Source organism: Ochlerotatus camptorhynchus, unplaced genomic scaffold, assembly GCF_037179485.1.
Source record: "Ochlerotatus camptorhynchus isolate MF236.1 unplaced genomic scaffold, CSIRO-AGI_Acam_v1.1 ptg000196l, whole genome shotgun sequence".
Lineage (NCBI taxonomy): Eukaryota > Metazoa > Arthropoda > Insecta > Diptera > Culicidae > Ochlerotatus > Ochlerotatus camptorhynchus.
Genome location: NW_027040686.1, coordinates 931,838 through 950,866, shown reverse-complemented (window position 1 = coordinate 950,866; position 19,029 = coordinate 931,838). Strand labels below are relative to the sequence as shown.

The 19,029-nt window shown below is 40.0% G+C and overlaps 1 protein-coding gene across 1 annotated transcript in view; it reads left to right on the top strand.

The window, feature by feature from the left end:
• LOC135702705 (uncharacterized) overlaps positions 1-19,029 on the top strand; it is a 336,139-nt gene that overhangs the window by 294,063 nt on the left and 23,047 nt on the right. The window contains exon 9 of the mRNA XM_065223739.1: positions 2,202-2,360. Within this exon, the coding sequence (XP_065079811.1) occupies positions 2,202-2,360 (159 nt within the window). The remainder of the gene's footprint in view (positions 1-2,201; positions 2,361-19,029) is intronic.

The following is a 19,029-nucleotide window of genomic DNA, read 5'->3' as shown; positions in this document are numbered from 1 at the left end:
ATTCTTCGATGTAAACTTGAAAGGTAATCGTGGAGGATGTGACGAATGGTTCCGTTTTCAGGCCACAACTGCAAATCGCTTGCCAAATCATAGCCATCTTCACGAACTTGTTGCAAAACACGAACTTGAATCTTCCCGGCACATCCCCACGGCCACTCGCGATGTAAAACTTTTGACCGCAGTTCTGCTCAAAATCGAGTTTGACGTATGTTTCACCATCGATCAAAGCGCAGCCATTGTGTTTCGTCAAAACACGGTCGTACAAGAGCCTTGCACGCTTTTTGCCCACGGAATTCTGCTTCATGTGCCGGTTTGGATGTTTACTGGCTTTGTACTACTTGTATCCTTCCATGGTAAGGATGTTCCGCACCGTTTGAAAGTTGGCGTTGTACCTTCTGGCCACATCTCGGATCGAAAGACCGGGGCTGGCTTTAACGCACCTCAACATCTTGCTGCGCAACTGACGATCCCTGGTTCCAGTTTTTTTTGTAGGTCCGCTGCTTTCTTTCCACATTCAGGGTTTCCTTGTAGGTTTTGAGCACTCGACAAACTGTTGTTTTCGGCATCTTCAGCATTTTAGCCAGCTTGGAACCGGACCACTCCGGATTTTCCAGATGTTTGTGCACAATATTTTTCTTCTTTCGAGTTCCATTTGACGTTATTTCTGAACGCGATCGACTACTTTGATCAAACTTACACTAGTTGTTCTCTTTAGAAGTGTAACAAACCACTGTCAAAGATTTTCGATTCCCAACACTGGAGGCGTGCTAGCGGCGCGCGAGGAGCGTACCAATTTACTTTTAGTCAGCCTTTAGATCAAAATTTCAGACGCATTCTGTTTTTCTGAAGAAATTGTTGGAAGTTCGTCGGTTGATAGTTTCAGTATTATTATTAGGTACCTGTTTCTCGTCGAAGGGAGTAATTACATCCGAAAATTCGGTTTGTGAAATTTGACGGCGCTTCCCTCACACGCTGCAGGTGTTGAATCCTCTGATTGTTGAGATGACGGCGGTAGGATTCCAAGTCGTCAGATGGCGCCTGTTTTGGTAAATCATATTCTTCATGCACCTCGAAAAATATTTTTTGAAGTTCCACCGCTGAGGCTTGTCCGTCGGATGTCAAATTAATTTTGATGCTGGTATTCGTCATTCTTTCATGGTCATAATACTACAATTATGCATTTTGTATTGAACGAACAGCTATGACTATGATGTTATAACATTTTTTGGGTTGTGTTGGTATGCTTCAAGATTCATTAACTTTTTTGACCATCCCTGTATAGAAGCTCTAACATATGTTCAACAGACATCATATTAAATTGGTCCGATTTCAGCCAACATTTACAAATCTTATATACAGGACTGCTCATTAAATTTTAAAACGTCTGGAAGCAAACCACCATAGTATGTTCAAGTAAGTTGTATTAACTATGCCTTCAGCATGGTAGTCGACGTCTAAGAGGCTTGAATACAAACAGAAAACAAGTAGGATATCGATCAACCTTCCGAAATGTCAATTAAAATGCAATTTTGACATATTTTTTCCATTCATAGTGTACCAACATCAACCACAAGCAATGCCTTACACTAATAATAAATTGCAGTGGAAATTCAGTTCAGCTGTCTATTAATAAATCAATGTCCACTCGGCTGTCGACAAAAGCAGGCCACTCTCGTTGTTTGCCACGCGATCGGCTGTTTTCTCGGCAGCAACCTTTATTTGGTTCTCCTCATTGTTCTTCATCAGCAGTTCTTTCGGTCGATGCGTCGTCGACTTTGGAAAGCAACCGTTTCGTGATGAGTGTGTGGGTGCTGACCACGTTTTGCGTCCATTGCTGCAATGAAAGCGCTCTGCTCCGCGATGGCGTAATTGCCATACAAGGAAACCACTGGAAACGGCTCCAGTTCTGATGGAGGAGGCTTTTTGAATAGCGGAAGATAAAGTGTTTATTGTGTTGAACCTTTTGACTATAGTTTTAAGATGTATTGTGAAGTGATCAGGAATCCTCAGCTCTGTTAATTTAATTCGTTTGAGCCTTATCAAATAAATAGATAAACAACAATCTATTAATAAATACATAAATTTTCCGTGAAATTTAGGAACCCCGGGGAACGAAAATGTTATCTCATTTACCATGAATGGAAACCCTAGTTGTGTTGGAGTCCCAGTAACATTCTAAATTCTTTCTATTTTTTTTGCAGGTCGATTGCCAGCTTCAACAAGACGTCTCGTGTTGTTCGGGCGTGGTCCGATTGTACGGGCGAGCGTGACCATCTGATCTTCTACGATGGGAGTAGCACCAACGATCCGGTGCTGGCTAAGTACTGTGGAGGCGATTGGCTGCCCAAGGTGGTATCCAGGTGGGTAATGAACGATTGGTTTTGATGTTCCCTACTGTGAGATATTTTTTTTTATCGACTAAAGTATGTTGATGTTGACAAGATGGCACAGCCAATGGAGGAAAGTGAAAAACTTTTCCAATTTTGCTTATAATGAGATAACTTTATCATATTCTTCGATGGATTATGCACGCAACTGCGTTCATCTTTACTTAACAAGCAACGTAAGGGACTTGGTGCAAGAGTGGCAATCATATGCGGAAACTTTATCGTGAAAGTGGTTGCTTCAGGATCCTTTGCTCTGAAAACTCTGTCAAGTTTTGCTCGTTCGTTCATTACGTCTAAAATCATGTATCTGGATTTGATTTTTGTTTTTTATTTCTCATACTTGGCTTCGAGTTTTCCATCATCATCAATTAACTAATGCATAGTCAACAAATCTTAATCCGATTTCAAACATAATTTTCGATACAATATCTAGGAGCGACCCGACGCATTGGATGGATGAGTTAAATGTTCTGATGATATCGGTTATAAAGCTCAGCATTCGAGATTCAGTTTTCAGGCCAACAAGCACGGATTATACACCACAGGCAGCTTTTGAGTGTTTTCCGCTGATATGCACCACGGCTCGCTGGCGTATAACACTCTTTTTACATTAGAATCAAACTACCCATTGTCTAACTTAATCCCGAGCAATGCCATCAGTTTTGGGTTGCCCTAGAATTGTTTGCGTTGTTCTCGAGTTTTCTCCGTTCATACTTGTCCCAGAAGGGGATAACATAGGCACAAACCGAAATGGATCGTTGGGTCAAGTAAACGAGCGTCTAAACTGACCATCAGTGCCTCATCTTTCTCCAAGACTTGTATGCACATATAAGATCATGCATTTGGAAGCAAAAGTCAATTTTCAGAAAGTGCAAGCTTAGCTGTTCAAATTTTTATTCGACAAACTCGGACGAGTGAAACGTCGTGTAATTGTTCCCACATTTCCCATTTCATGGCTAATGGAATTATCAAGACACTCAAAATTATTGAGCATCAGCAAGCCCCAGAGAATGTCTTAAACAAACACAGATTATTGAGCAAAACTGGAAGAGTGTTCGATGGAGGTTGTTTGCCTTCAGATAATGGATTGTAGTTTATCAGTTGAGTACGATTGTCTATTATATCGATATCTGTTTTACTTTGTGAGTTACACTTTTAAGAACAAAAAAATGGGCTCAGTATTGCAATTAAATTTTTACGATTATAGATGCCACAGCCACCCTCTGAATTACTAAGAAAAAAAAAACTCTTGGAAGAAAAATGATGTTCAGATCTTATAATTTATAAATGATGTTGTGCAACACATTTTAGCTAGTCAACATGAAATATGTTAAAATCAAGTCCCGGCAAGGTGACAGATAACCTAAGTTTCACGTACCCACTTGCAAATAGTAGATGTCGCCACACAACGTAAACAAAGGGACTGCCCTTCACCGCCGCAACGGTATTTCTCTATGGAAAGACTACTTTTTGTTTCACCATGTGTGGATGTCAAACAACAAGCAAGAATGCCATATGAAAAGAGCGAATTTATGAAACAGATTGATGGAGGTTTCGCTTATATAATCAAATGGAAATTAAAACACATTGGTTAATTCTATTATATTTTGCTCTTGAATATTATCAGTCTTGAGAATAATGTTTCAGAGCATACTTGTGCGATAAAGACTTGCAATAAAAAGCCGTATCAATAAAAAGAGTTTACTTCCCCATCTTTCTATTGAGGGGTGAAAAAAAAATTGATTCTTATTCGTGGTGAGTAGCAGGTTTGCTGTGTGAGCACTAACATTTCGTAAATCCATTTATACAAGAAGAAATAAATGAAATAAATTAAAATAAGCGTCTAACAAAAAAAGACATTCATAATGAGGTTCTAAAACTAATAAATTTCAGTGATTGTCTTTTGTTACACCCGTCCGTTTCATTAACATTGTTCCCCACCAACTTGAAGTTTCTCACTTTTGAGTATTCATACCATCTATACGGTCGACTTGTTTCGCGCTCCGTTGTTTTGGAAGTTTTCTCGGTATTCGCTTGATATAAATTATCAGTTTTTTTCTCACTAAGTGACTCCTGGCATAGTTCCCGGTAAATTGATCGAAAAGTGAGTTTTTTTGTAGTAGAAAGTGTCATTTTCGGAACGATTAATCCGTGCTATTGGTAATTCGCAAAACAATTTGGGCATCATCGTTGCGTGGTCACGCATACGCGCTCACGCATACCCGCTTACGTATCATCATCATCGAGTGTGAGCACCCGTTTCTACATCTACATCGTTCATCAATCATCGTGCGCCTGTGTGCGCTGAGTACCGCGCCTCGATCAAGTGCACCACAACGAAGGTCATCCACGCAGCGCGTCTCTTCCAGCCATCTGTGTAAACGCCTACACATATAACGCTCGGTGGTAGTAGTATAGGATTATCAGATAAGTTTTTGTTTTTTTCTTGTTTCTTTTCCTCCCCCATTAGTTAAATTTTCATTTTGTATTTCTGTGTTTGTAGTGTTTTCTGTGTATTGTGTCTGTGCGTTCACAATAGTTGAACACAATGGATGTTTTGTCAGAAGACGACATGGATGACCATTCATCTCAGAATAATGATGATGTCATCCCTGGTTCGTCGTCTCAGTCTGTCAATGGGCAGGATGAGAAAAGCACCAGATTGCGGGCCTACCCGAATGACTCGACTGGCCCATGGGTTGTCTATTTTCAGCCCAAAAACAAACCCTTGAATGTTGTTCAGATATCTGATGATCTGACAAAGCGATTCTCTGCCGTGACCGAAATAACGAAGGTTAGGCACAACAAACTTCGTGTGACCGTCGCTAACCTGAAACAGGCCAATGAAATTGCTGTTTCCCAGTTTTTCACACTAGAATATAGGGTGTACATTCCAGCCTCTGATGTGGAGATCGAAGGCGTGGTCACTGAGGCGAGTCTGAACCCCGAGATACTGGAGAAGCAAGCGGTTGGCCGATTCAAAAACCCCTTGCTTCCTCCGGTAAAGATACTGGCCGTTCATAGAATGAAGTCAGTATCGCTCAGCGAGGGTAAAAAGAGTTTTACCCCCACAGACTCGTTTCGGGTGACCTTTTCTGGATCTGCCCTTCCTCAATACATCGAGCTGGGAAAACTTCGTCTTCCTGTGCGGTTGTTTGTACCTCGGGTCATGAACTGCCAGAATTGTAAGCGGTTGGGACATACGGCCTCCCACTGCGGCAACAAGGCACGCTGCTCCACATGCGGGGAGAAGCATGAGGATGGCGCCTGCGCAGCTACTGCCCCAAAATGCGTGTACTGCAATGGAACTCCTCCTCATGCTCTCTCGTCGTGCCCGGCGTACAAACAGCTCGGGGACAAAATGAAACGCTCCCTTAAGGAACGTTACAGGCGGTCTTTTGCAGAAATGCTTAAGACAGCCACGCCATCGACCAATGACAAAAATCCCTTTTCTCTTTTGTCAGATGACGAGTCTGGCTCTGACTTGGCTGAGGAGGGAGTTTCTTTCAGTTTTCCGGAAGGTTCTGCCCGGAAACGAAAACGCATCCGTTCGCGGAAAGTTGCAGATCAAGAACCCCAAATCAGCTTGCCCAAATCAAGGAGTGGTGGAAAAAAGGAGACTTCTACTCCTCCTGGATTCCGCAGAACTGATTATACCCAGGATTTTCCACCTCTTCCGGGGACATCCAAAACCCCTGATGCCCCAATTTTAAGAACAGAAACCCCTTCTTCATCTGGGCTGTTCTCATTTGATGACATTGTGGACGGTATTCTCAAATACCTCAACATTTCTGATCCTCTGAAAAGCATTGTCCTCACATTGCTTCCGACTGTGAAATCCTTCTTGAAGCAATTGACTTCAAAATGGCCCCTTCTTGCAGCTATCATCTCCTTCGATGGATAATTTTCCAAACGAGGTCGGGGATTTGATCACTGTTCTACAGTGGAATTGTCGAAGTCTTATTCCGAAATTAGATTCGTTCAAGTATTTAGTCCATAACAATAATTGCGATGCATTTGCCCTCTGTGAAACATGGCTCTCTTCAGAAATTGATATCCCTTTTTACGATTTTAACATTATTCGATTGGATCGTGAGGATTCACGTGGAGGAGGGGTACTTTTGGGCATCAAAAAGTGCCATTCCTTCTATAGAGTGAATCTTCCCGAATTCCCCGGTATTGAAGTTGTCGCATGTCAGGCTACCATTAAAGGTAAGAGCCTTTGTATTGCTTCTGTATATATTGCTCCTAGAGTCTCTGTTAATCGCAAACAACTTTTCGACACATGTGCGGTACTTCCCGCTCCATGGTTGATCATGGGAGATTTTAACTCCTACGGTACAGGCTGGGGGGAGCTGTACGATGATAACCGTTCTACTTTGATTTATGATCTCTGCGACAACTTCAACATGACAATACTTAACAATGGAGAAGTAACACGTTTGGCTGGTCCATCCTCGAATGGTAGCAGATTAGACCTCACCTTTTGCTCCAATTCACTATCGTTGGATTGCACTTGGCATGTAATCCAGGATCCGCACGGTAGTGATCATCTGCCGATCAAAATTTCGATTGCCAGTGGGTTCAACTCGTCAGAATCCGTTAACGTCGCGTATGATCTAACCCGTAACATTGATTGGACTAAGTTCCAATCCGCGATAGACGATACAGTATCGTCAATGGAAGAGCTTCCGCCGTTGGAGGAATATAATTTCCTCTCTAATCTCATCGTCGACAGCGCACTTCAAGCTCAAACACGACCGGTGCCACGATCGTCTATTCGTAAGAAAACACCATCGCTCTGGTGGGATCAACAATGCACGGAGGTTTACCGTAAAAAGTCCGACGCGTTTAAACTTTTTCGGAAACGCGGAACACGCGAGCATTTCGACGCATACACATCTCTTGAACGCGAACTCAAGAGCCTCATCAAGGCCAAAAAACGGGGTTACTGGCGGCAGTTTGTAGACGGATTGTCGCGCGAAACGTCTATGAATACGCTTTGGAGTACGGCGCGAAGAATGCGTAACCGGTCTACTAACAACGAAAGCGAGGAATGCTCGGATCAATGGATTCTTAAATTCGCGCGAAAAGTGTGTCCGGATTCCGTGCCGTCGCAGTTGATTCCTCGCGAAAACGCGAATTCGGTAGACGAAATCAGTCAGCCTTTTTCAATGGTGGAACTTTCACTCGCTCTCCTTTCATGTGGCAATTCTGCCCCGGGATCTGATAGAATCAAGTTCAACTTGCTGAAAAACCTCCCAGACGTCGCTAAGAGGCGCATGTTGAACTTGTACAATCAGTTCTTGGAGCTCAATATTGTTCCCGAGGATTGCAGACGAGTAAAGGTGATAGCCATTAAAAAGCCTGATAAACCCGCGTCGGATCACAATTCGTATCGGCCCATCGCGATGCTGTCGTGTATTCGGAAATTGATGGAGAAAATGATCCTTTTTCGCCTCGACAAATGGGTTGAGACGAACCACCTTCTTTCAGATACTCAATTTGGTTTCCGTAGGGGTAAGGGAACGAACGACTGTCTCGCGTTGCTTTCCTCGGAAATTCAGCTAGCTTTTGCTAAGAAAGAGCAAATGGCTTCTGTGTTCTTGGATATCAAGGGGGCTTTTGATTCAGTATCCGTTGAAGTTCTTTCAGAGAAACTCCACGCTTGTGGATTGTCTCCATTAATGAATAATTTTTTGTACAATTTGCTGTCAGAAAAACATATGAGCTTTTCTCATGGAAACTCTACAGCTTTTCGATTTAGCTACATGGGTCTCCCCCAAGGCTCATGTTTAAGCCCCCTGTTGTACAATTTCTACGTTAGAGAAATTGACAATTGTCTTAGTGACAATTGCACGTTGAGACAACTTGCAGATGACGGCGTAGTGTCTATCACAGGGCCAAAAGTTGACCTGCAAGGACCCTTACAGGATACCTTGGACAATTTGTCTACTTGGGCTATTCAGCTAGGTATCGAATTCTCCACGGAGAAAACTGAATTGGTCGTTTTTTCTAGGAAGCATAGCCCAGCACAACCAAAGCTTCAACTTTTGGGTAAACCGATCACTCATTCCATGTCTTTTAAATATCTCGGAGTCTGGTTCGATTCCAAATGCACCTGGAGATCCCACATTGAGTATCTGAGACGAAAATGCCAACTAAGGATCAATTTCCTTCGATCAATTACCGGAACGTGGTGTGGAGCCCATCCACAAGATCTTCTGACGTTGTAGCGGACAACGATTTTATCGGTTTTAGAGTACGGTAGTTTTTGCTTCCAGTCGGCAGCTAAAACACACATCATCAAGCTGGAACGGATCCAGTATCGTTGTCTTCGTATCGCGTTAGGATGCATGCACTCGACTCATACTATGAGTCTCGAAGTGCTGGCAGGCATGTTGCCACTATCCGTCCGTTTTTCAGAGTTATCTCTGAGGCTCCTCACCCGTTGCGAAGTAATGAACCCACTGGTGATCGAAAATTTTGAGAAGCTTCTGGAGCTAAATCCTCAAACATGTTTTATGACTTTGTACTACCTATATTTAACACAGGATGTCAGCCCTTCAAGAAATATTCCCAATCGTGTAGTCTTCTCCGATTTCGGCAATTCAGTGAATTTTGATTTATCTATGACGCAGGAAATCCGCGGAATTCCAGAGCATCATCGTCCTATGATTGCTCCGTCATTATACGCTGCAAAGTTTGGCCATGTTGATTCTGCAAGAACGTTTTTCACAGATGGATCTCTAATAGAGGAGTCCGCTGGTTTTGGTGTATTTAATGAATTTCATAGCGCCTCTCGAAAACTTGAAGCTCCTTGTTCTGTGTATGTGGCTGAACTGGCAGCAATTCACTACACTTTGGAAACTATTGCTTCACTTCTTCCACACCACTACTTTATTTTTACGGATAGTCTCAGTTCTGTCGAGGCTATCCGTTCCATTAGGCCGGTAAAGCACTTCTCGTATTTTCTCTTGAAAATACGAGAACTGCTTAGTACTTTATCCGTGCGCTCTTTCATCATCACCTTCGCGTGGGTCCCTTCGCATTGCTCAATTTTGGGCAATGAGAAGGCGGATTCACTTGCGAAGGTGGGCGCTATGGAAGGCGACATTTATGATCGACAGATCGCCTATAGTGAATTTTTCTCTATTTATCGTCAGCAGTCGCTCGTTAGCTGGCAACATCAATGGAGTGAAGGGAGCTTGGGACGATGGCTACATTCAATTATCCCTAAGGTGTCGAAGTTTGCATGGTTCAAAGGGTTGGACTTGAGTCGAGACTTCATACGCGTGATGTCTCGTCTCATGTCCAATCACTATTGTCTAAACGCTCACTTGTTCTGTGTGGGGTTGGGAGACAGCAATCTCTGTGAATGTGGACAAGGTTACCAGGACGCTGATCACATCCTTTGGTCTTGTGCGGAGTATCGTGGAGTCAGATCACATTTTTATGATTCCCTTCGGGCTCGAGGTAGACAACCTAATGTTCCAGTTCGGGATATTTTGGCTAGACGCGATCTGGAGTTTATGAAACTCATATATGTTTACTTTAAGGATATTAACCTTAGATTGTAAGTTTGATTAACCTTGTGCTTAGTTTGTATTTTGTACGTGTGGGTTTTTTTTTTCAATGTTTGTTTTCAAGATGAATAGAAATAATTTCATGCTTTAGGATTAATTAAATAGTTGTATCGTAAACCACATTTCAAACCAACTTCTTCCCTTTTCCCATCCAAAAAATTGTAAATCTCCACTAACCTCGAGACAACCGCGAGTACTCGGTCCAGTTCCTTTAACTTTAAATTTAAGACAGTAATAATGTATAACGCAAAGGATAACTCGGCTCTGTAAAGTTTATTCGATTGAGCCTGTACAAATAAAGTAATTATAAAAAAAAAAAAACTTGAAGTTTCAAGAAACAGATGAGGCTATCTGTTTTTATGTTCAGTATTTATTTACTGTACATCATTTCCTCATTCGCCCTATTCAGATAACACTTATGAAATTTGTGAGTTTGACAGAACCACCAGCACCAAATTTTTGGGGTACACTGGAAATGTACTGGACTTGTCAAGTTGCCCCCGGGTTGGTTAAAATAAACAACTAAACCAAACATTCTTTATGGTGGCGAGAGCTAGTTTGTTAGCTTCTGCGTATGGAATTAAATGTTTTAGAACTTTAACTGATCATGCTCTTATTACTTCATGCGTGAAATGCTAACGATTTATATAGTTGGAGATGCTGTACATCAAAATTAAAGTGGAAATTTGAAACATAGAGTTGGTAGTTCCGTTAGATTACGGCAGTGTGAAAATTGTATATAGAAAGTAGAAAACTAGCAAAAGAGAATCGAGTTGATCAACCCTTTTACCAAACTCCCCCGTTGAGGAGAGATGGTGAGATATGTCCCCCCTTTCCCACCACCACTGGCAAAAGGGATGATCACCGAATTGCTCTTGTACCTCCGATATGCAGAAACAGTTCTATCGATTGATTCACTCAAGTCGACTCAAGTCAGCTATGGCACTAGTGCACCATTTTTTAGCATTAGTGGCTAGCTCAAATTTGAAATAAATTTTCATAAATTTATGTTGCAAAATTTATGAATTAAATTTGATGAAGAATTAATCAAATTGAAATTTAAGATAAGGCAAATTAGGAAACCACTACGGCCAAAAACTGACACACATTGCCAAACAGTACCTACCTACCTACCTTATTCAAATATTTGAATTTTTAATTGATGCTTAAAAAAATGTTGATTAACTTATAGCATCAATAATGATCTCGTAGTCCCACGTAAATAATGTAAATAATATTGTCACGAACATATCCTATATCATTCAAGACTTGTGCGGAGATAAAAATTTAAACACGTAACCTTTAGCGTGAGGAAGCAAGGATGCTGTCCACTACGTCGGGCCCATCCTCCATTGAAAGTTTTTTTTATTGTTTTCATAGTTGTTCTCCAGGTCAAACTGTCTTCGAGCCGGAAAAAGCAAGAGACACAAATCTTCTAAGAGAGCTGAGATGAATTCGTTCACCTCAGGAACATCGATCAACAGAGACCTTGTAGTGTTCGTAGGTTCTGAGATCATGCTTCTTGAAGAGCTAACATTCGCTGATCTTCAAGAAAACCTGGAGCACATTCATGTAGCCATCTTGCAGTAACATCGCAACACCGTCAGAGAAGTTTCGCCGTCCAGAGTAGCTCAGAAGTTCAGAAAAGTTCACTACCGCTCATGGCATGTCCGTCACGTTCCTGAGAAAAACGCGGTTTAAATTACCTTCGTATCATTGCTGTTTATGCAATAGGACAACCCGTTTGGTTGTTTTTCCAATTCCTAGAGCAAAATTGTAGAGTTTATCCAGTATTCTGAAAATATAGGTGATTAGCTACCACTTCCATGGAAAAACTCAGCTTTGGCAAAACGCAAATAAGACCAACTTGCGATGAGCGGCAGTTCAGGGCACTTCCATTAACTTCAAAACACATTCTGGAGCTTTGAAAAAGTTCAAATGTCAAAGTCCCCGGAAAAACGAGAAAAATGCACAAAACACGCCAAAAATTGTCCAAAAATGTCAAAATGGAATGCAGTTTTCTGTGTTTAGCTAGTTACAAATTCCAAAATTAGTTACAAATTTCAACGCCAAAACAAACCCAAAAACGCTAGATATGATCCAAACCATAAAAAAAAATTAACACAAAAAAATTAAAAAAGAGAATAGTTCAAAAAAGGTACAAAAATGGTCTTAATGGACCAAAAATTTCACAATCGCCTGGGCTTTCCAAACTAACTATAAAATTCCAAAATGGCCTGAAAATTACAAAAATGGCCCAAACATTCAAAACATGATCCCAAAAAATGTCACAAATGACAAAAATGCCCTACACATTGTCTGAAATTCTCTAGATGGCCTAGACTTTCTAAATTGGCATCAAAAATGCCATAATGACCTTAAAAGGGGACCAAGGTGAAAATATCTTGAAAAATATGTACCCCCAATTAGGCAAAAAAGCACATCAATCAATTTAGTTTTAAGATTGTTTTGGCGCTTTAAGGACCATATAAAGGAGCGTTCCAACTATTTTGACCATTTGGAGAACTTCGGACAATGGTATAGGATTTTTTGTCGTTTTTGGCATTTTTCGAATAATATATTGTATATTTTGGGCCATTTTTGGTATTTTCAGGCCATTTAGGAATTTTGAATTCAGTTTGGAAAGTCCAGGCTATTGTGACATTTTTGGCATGTTTTGGTTCATTAGGACCACTTTTGAACATTTTGTGACACAATTTCTCACATGATTTATTTTATTTGGTCAAAAAAAATTGGCGTGTTTTGGGCCATTTTTCTGACGATTTTGACATTCTTCATCGTTTATTTGTGTTTGTTGGGCTATGTTTGGGGGGTTTTAGGTCACTTTTGATAGTGTAGACCATTTTGACGCTTTTGGACATCTTTTAGCGTTGTTTTGGATTTATGACGTTTTATGGGTCATTATTTGTGTTTTCAGATCATTTCGAAATTTTAAAGGCATTTTGACGTTTATGTGTTCAATGAGAGTTGTCGTATTCAAGATTATTAGAAGAGTTTTGAGGTTGTTTAAGTGATTTTAAGGCCATTTCAGTGTGTTTGTTCATTGCCGTTATAAAACCATCATAAATCAGAGTGGATGTGCAATGGTTACTGAATTGTTACTTGGGTAGATACTTAATTGTAAGGCGCCTTCCATTCATTTTGGCTAAGAAAATGTTTTATGAAATTATGGAATAATAAGATTACATGATAATAGTTTGTTTTGGTAAGCAACAAGAAAATATTGTGAAGTTTGTGTCTGACGCATAATACCTGCCAATTATGCTACATTAGCGTCGCAATAAGCGATTTTGTTATTTACCTCACTCACTCTTCGCGAAAAGACGATCAGAAAATCGCTCATTGTGACTCTGTTAAAGCTAAATTTGCATGTTTTTTGTGTCAAACAAAAACTTTACAATCTTTTCTTGTTACTTACACAACAAAATATTATCTTAATATCTTATTATTTCATAATTTCATAAAACATGTTTTTCGCCTAAATGAATGGAAGGCACTCTGTTGTAAGGTGCTGGTTTGACGTTTTAAAAACTATTTCGGTGTTTTCAACAAAGAGGGTTCCAGGGCTTTAGGGCATTTCAGCGGCTTTGAGGACATTTTAGCAATTTTAGGCATTTAAGCATTGTGTAGGTTACTTTTTTGTTACTTTTAGGTATTTCTAAGCCGTTTCAATATGTGTATTCAGTATTGGTGAAATAGCTTATGAAATTCTTCTAAGTGGGGTGCAATCGCCAAAAGTTTGAGAACCACTGCTCTTTATGATATTAAAGACAACACCCTGAGCTTCAGAATGGAACCAATATTTCAATTCTGAAAAATTGCAGCAAATTCAATAATTATATTCTACTATCAAAGTTACTCGCATCAACAAAGATACACCACCCGAACAAAGAATTTATTATTATTTAAAACAAGTTTTGTTTTCAACATGATATCAGGTTGTTATTTTACTTTGCTAGGGCTTCCATATACATTTAAAAAAAAATATCTACTGTTTAGTTTGGTAGCAATTTAACAAAAAAAAAATTTAGACGCTAGCGGCGCCAATGGTGAAGTGGTAAGTGTGATTGCCTCTCACCCCAAAGGGCCTGGGTTCAATACCAGTCAGCGCCGCCAGGATTTTCTGAGGCATAAAATCTCATAAAGGGAAGTAAAGCTGGTTCCCGGTTCATGAGTTGATGGGTCGATATGTAGGGTCCAGGTGTGGGAGCTGCCTCCCTGGCGTTGGTAGCATTGGTGCTCAGCATGGAAAACAAGATCGACGGAAAAACAAATCAAGGAGAAACAAATATTAAGGTTTCCAAAATATGAATCAGAACGGTAAATCTTCAATTTTTATGTTCATTTTGAAAAAGCTTACGAAAAATGCAAACATTTTGAATATTCAAAATCATGAACACTTGAAAAATGAAGGAAGGCGTGATCATAGATGTTATGCCTCAGAACATCCCGGTGGCACCGACTGGGATTGAACCCAGGCCTGCTGGGGTGAGAGGTAATAACGCTTACTACTATACCACCGGCACCGCTGACACCTTCATGTTTCGAACACTTTATAATTAAATCTAGAAATACTTATACACCTTAATGATATAAACATTAAGGGGCTCTGTCATTTCGCCGAGGACGTTTCAGGAATGGGTAATTTCGCCGAATTTTGATCAAAATCAAATTGAAAAAAGCTGGCTAAATGTCTAAAAGCGATCAAAATGTAATATATACATTAATTGTTTAAAAATTTCTGGAATTCAGTACAACTCGGAAGAACATGTCATGTTGATAAAGAGGGAAGCATTCCTATAAAATAAAAATATCTATTATTTCAAATATTCTGAAATCAATTCATCTCAAAAGAACTGCCCATGTTAAAAAAGGAAGCATTACATTTGAATAGCTTGCCAGGTTGAAAAAATCTAACATTATTTTTTTTCGAGACTGCTTTCAAAATTTACAAAGCATTGAGAAAAGTTCAAAACCGTATAAAATGGCTTGCTCTTCGGCAAAATGACCTTGGGCGAAATGTCCCGCTCTCAAACATTGAAAATATATCACGGATTTTCCTTTAGTCAGCTTATGATTTTACAATCATTTTTTATGGATATCCCACCTGGTGCTTGTAAAGTGTCTGAAACATGAATGAATAAACAATTTTCATTATAAAAAAATGCGATTAATATTTCGGACAAGAAAGTTTTATTAATTTATTTAATAATTTAATAAGATTAAACGACACTTAATATGAATTAATCAATAACTTAGGTATAATAAACGAATAAAATGAGATTATACAGTGATTGCTAACGTATTGCATCTTTTCTGTCCGAAGTTTGAATCTTGGTAACCCTTGTTAATTAGTTATTTTCGAAAAGTTTTTTTTATGTTTACTGCAAAATATAATTTCAGATAGCTCTGATACATAATATAATTTCCCTGTACATAGTGTGTTGGTGTTTTTCCTCAAGCGTGCTCAAGTCAAAAGTGCCGTGAAAGTGCACATCCTTTAAAATGTTTTTTATCACACATGGCTGGAGTAAATCGGATCATTGGGTTGAGACACTTCCTTTTTGTTTGTTTAATTTTATTTTAAACAAGATTGGAATTCAAATTTAGAAGTTTGGCTCGGTCGAACAGACATACATGTCGTGTCTTTCCGGATATTTCAAAACTTTCTTTTGGCATCTCTGAAGTAAAGAATAACTCATTGATCTTGCTCCACTAAAGCCAATCACAAGACTGACTTTTATTTTTTATTTCCCTGTTTCTCTCCCAATATAATTGTTCTCTTCCCGCTTTTGTTTCCCTCTCTATTACTCCTTTGTCGACTTCTCAGTCTCTCTACTTCTCTCCTTCGTATTATTCAGCTATTTAAAAACTCTTTAAATCCCGTTAACATTTTTTCTCCCTACCTCTCATCTTTTTTTACGAGTTTGTCAAATTCAATACAATTTTTCTTACTATCCTTCTTGATCCCTACATCTTTCCCTGCCTCTACTCTTCATTCAAAAATATTGTACAAATACATGTCAGCTAGTTTTGCGGGTTTTTTACCTTTCTTTTTGGTCGTACGATATCTCTCCCTGCCGCTGAAATCGAGTCGCTCGATTGTATTCCCGAAGTACCTTCACTCCTGGCATTCGTCACAGCATCCGTCACCGATGCGGATATGGTTAAAGAAGTCGAGTCGCCCGATTGTGATCCCGAAGCACCTTCATTAATGGCATTTGTCATTGCAGACAATAGACCTCCGTCGTCCTGTGCGTTGTCCACTCTGCTTCCAATACAAGTGGGATCCTTTTAACGTCTTGTACGTTGCAAGAAAGTTGCACTCCATCATCACCTCGAATAACCACCTTTGCTTCTTGTCTTGTGAGCACCGTGTATTTCTCACTGGAAAATGATGGATCTGTTTTTGTATGTTGAGTGATGGCAACAACGACTTTGTCCCCTACGGCAATGTCACTTTCCTTGGCCCCTCTATGTTTATCAGCGTACTGCTTGCTCACCAGCTTAGAGTAGGTGTCGTTCTCCTGTAGGTCATTCCTGTCTATTACAGTTTCAGAGTCCCACAGACTGGGAAACGTCCCCCGGTATCGCCAAACCACCGGCAGCTCGAATGGCGTGACTCCCAGTCGCGAATGCTGTTTTCGTGTGTTGTGTACGTGTATGTAATTCTCTAACGCTGCTTTCCAGCTTGTCTTTTCTGCCTTCGCGGTAGCCAGAGCCTTGATCACGCCCTGGTTCTGCCGTTCAACAGCACCGTTCGATTGAGCACTGAGTGGAATTGCCTTATGTACTCGCACTCCTTTTGCCTCCCAATAATCTACGAATTCCGTACTCTGAAACGGCGGGCCGTTGTCAGTTTGGAGTACTAAGAGAAGTCCCCAAACTGTAAAAATCTTACACAGAACCACATTTGTATGCTTGACATCCGTGTGTTTCATCTCTACAACGTGTAGGTATCGTGAAAATATATCTACGCACATCAGTAGATGGCCTGAGCCGCAACCTTGGATGAATAAGAAATAGATTTGGAGGATCACCCAAGGCCCTCCCAAGTAAGCAGCTACTCAGTGGCACCGGCGGGTTTTTTTTCACGAAATCGATAGACATGTTTCACATCTCATCACGTAATTGTCAGCCTCCTTCGCCATGTTTGGCCACCAGAAGAACTCGCGAAGGATTCGTTTAGTCGCTCCACATCCTAGATGTCCCTGGTGAGCTGCTTCCAATGCCCGTCCTCTTATGTTCGTTGGTATAACAATATGATGATCTTTGAAAACCAGAGGATCCATACTTCTCAGATACTTAGATTGAGATTCGTAGTACCGGAGTCTTTGAGGCCAAATTCCCGACTCGATTCCCATTCTCACGTCACAAAGTTCGTCGTCGGTCTCTGATGCTTTCTGTATCTCTGACCATGAAATGCTCATATTCCCTGCATCCAAGGCATACAACAAATGTTTATCATTGTCTTCGTCGAAGGGATCGTCCACCTGCGATTTGTTGATAAGACGAGACAAAGCGTCGGCCACGTTGAGATGTCCTGGAATCATTTTTATTCGTAATTGGTAGGGCAAGAGCCGTACCCAACAAACAATTCAAAGTCACAAATAAGCATACACATTGAATTTATGCTGTATAACAGTGTTCAATGCTGAATAAAACAGAATGTCGAATTATGTGCTGAAAAAAGCTCATTGAGATCGAAAGATGCGCCTTTATTCCACTGTTTGCTCTGATATGATTAATTTCCTTATTAAAAGCTTTATAAACGTTGACTGTCTTCCTTATTCAGAACCAGAAGGTTGATCTAATAACAAACTGAATAAGTGTAATTTGTACTTACATTGACACTTTAATTCGACTGTTTTCAATTGATTTAATAACATGCTTTATTAGACGTCTAATAAATGTTCTCCAGCTCCTTTATTAGATTTCATTGCATTACTTTACAATAGTGCTGAATAAAGGTGAATACAGTCAGCATAATAGCTCTTATACAACTATGCGTCCATGTTGTAATCACATGATTTGTAAATGCTTTATAAACGACGTATTAGATTCATTATTCGACAACACAGATTCAGTCTTACAACAAGGCGAAATCAGTAGAGTAGTGGTTACCGTTTCCGCTTTCCAATTAGAAGGTCGTGAGTTCAACCCCAAGCTCAACCTTTTTTTTATTTGTGTAGAACATAATTAATTTAAATAGTAATATCGATCACATGACTCACGATAATGAATGCATTGATCTAGTTCAAAATATAACCGAGCATCCTTTCCTTCGACTTGGAGATGTGAAGAGACAACGTTGGTCTCATTTAAAATAACGACGAATGAATTAATCATTCCCACAGGGCCTTGAAGGAGCTAGAGTTGCGATCGGGAGTGCTGATAGGTATTTACTTTCATGCAAGCTTTTATAGATTATTGAGTTGCCCATTTGATGAATTCTAGGATAGCTCAGATGACAAGGCAAGCGGCTGGTGATCGGAAGGTACATGGTTCGAATCCCTTACAATGGCATGTATAAGTATTTAATAAATTTTCTAATATCTGTGTGGTGCGAGCCCACGTCAGAAATATTAAAATACAATATACTTAAGAAACATACAACACCCTTCCCTGTCCCTGTCCCGTGTCCTCTTATTTTCGGGTTAATTTTCCCACAGTTGAATAATCGTTTAATAAATGTATAATAATGTCTAATTAAACGTTACTTCATATGAGAATCAAGCGTATACAGAGCATCACTGTTTTAAGGAAGCAGTGATGTCTAATAAACACTGAATAATCAAAAATGTTATCGTATAAACTCTGTTACAAACTCATATAAGTCGAGTCCGCATCGTGCTCTCTTGCCGTGCGGATCTATTTGCTTTTTGCTTAAGGAAGTGTTACTACTACCTAAAGCTACAACAAATTTAAACAGCACTTTTCAGTGCTCAACCTGTAAAAATTTTCTACCTTGTTCAACTCCTCTTATTCCTCTTCGATCCTTGTTTGGACCCTACCCGAGGTAATCCTTCTTGGAT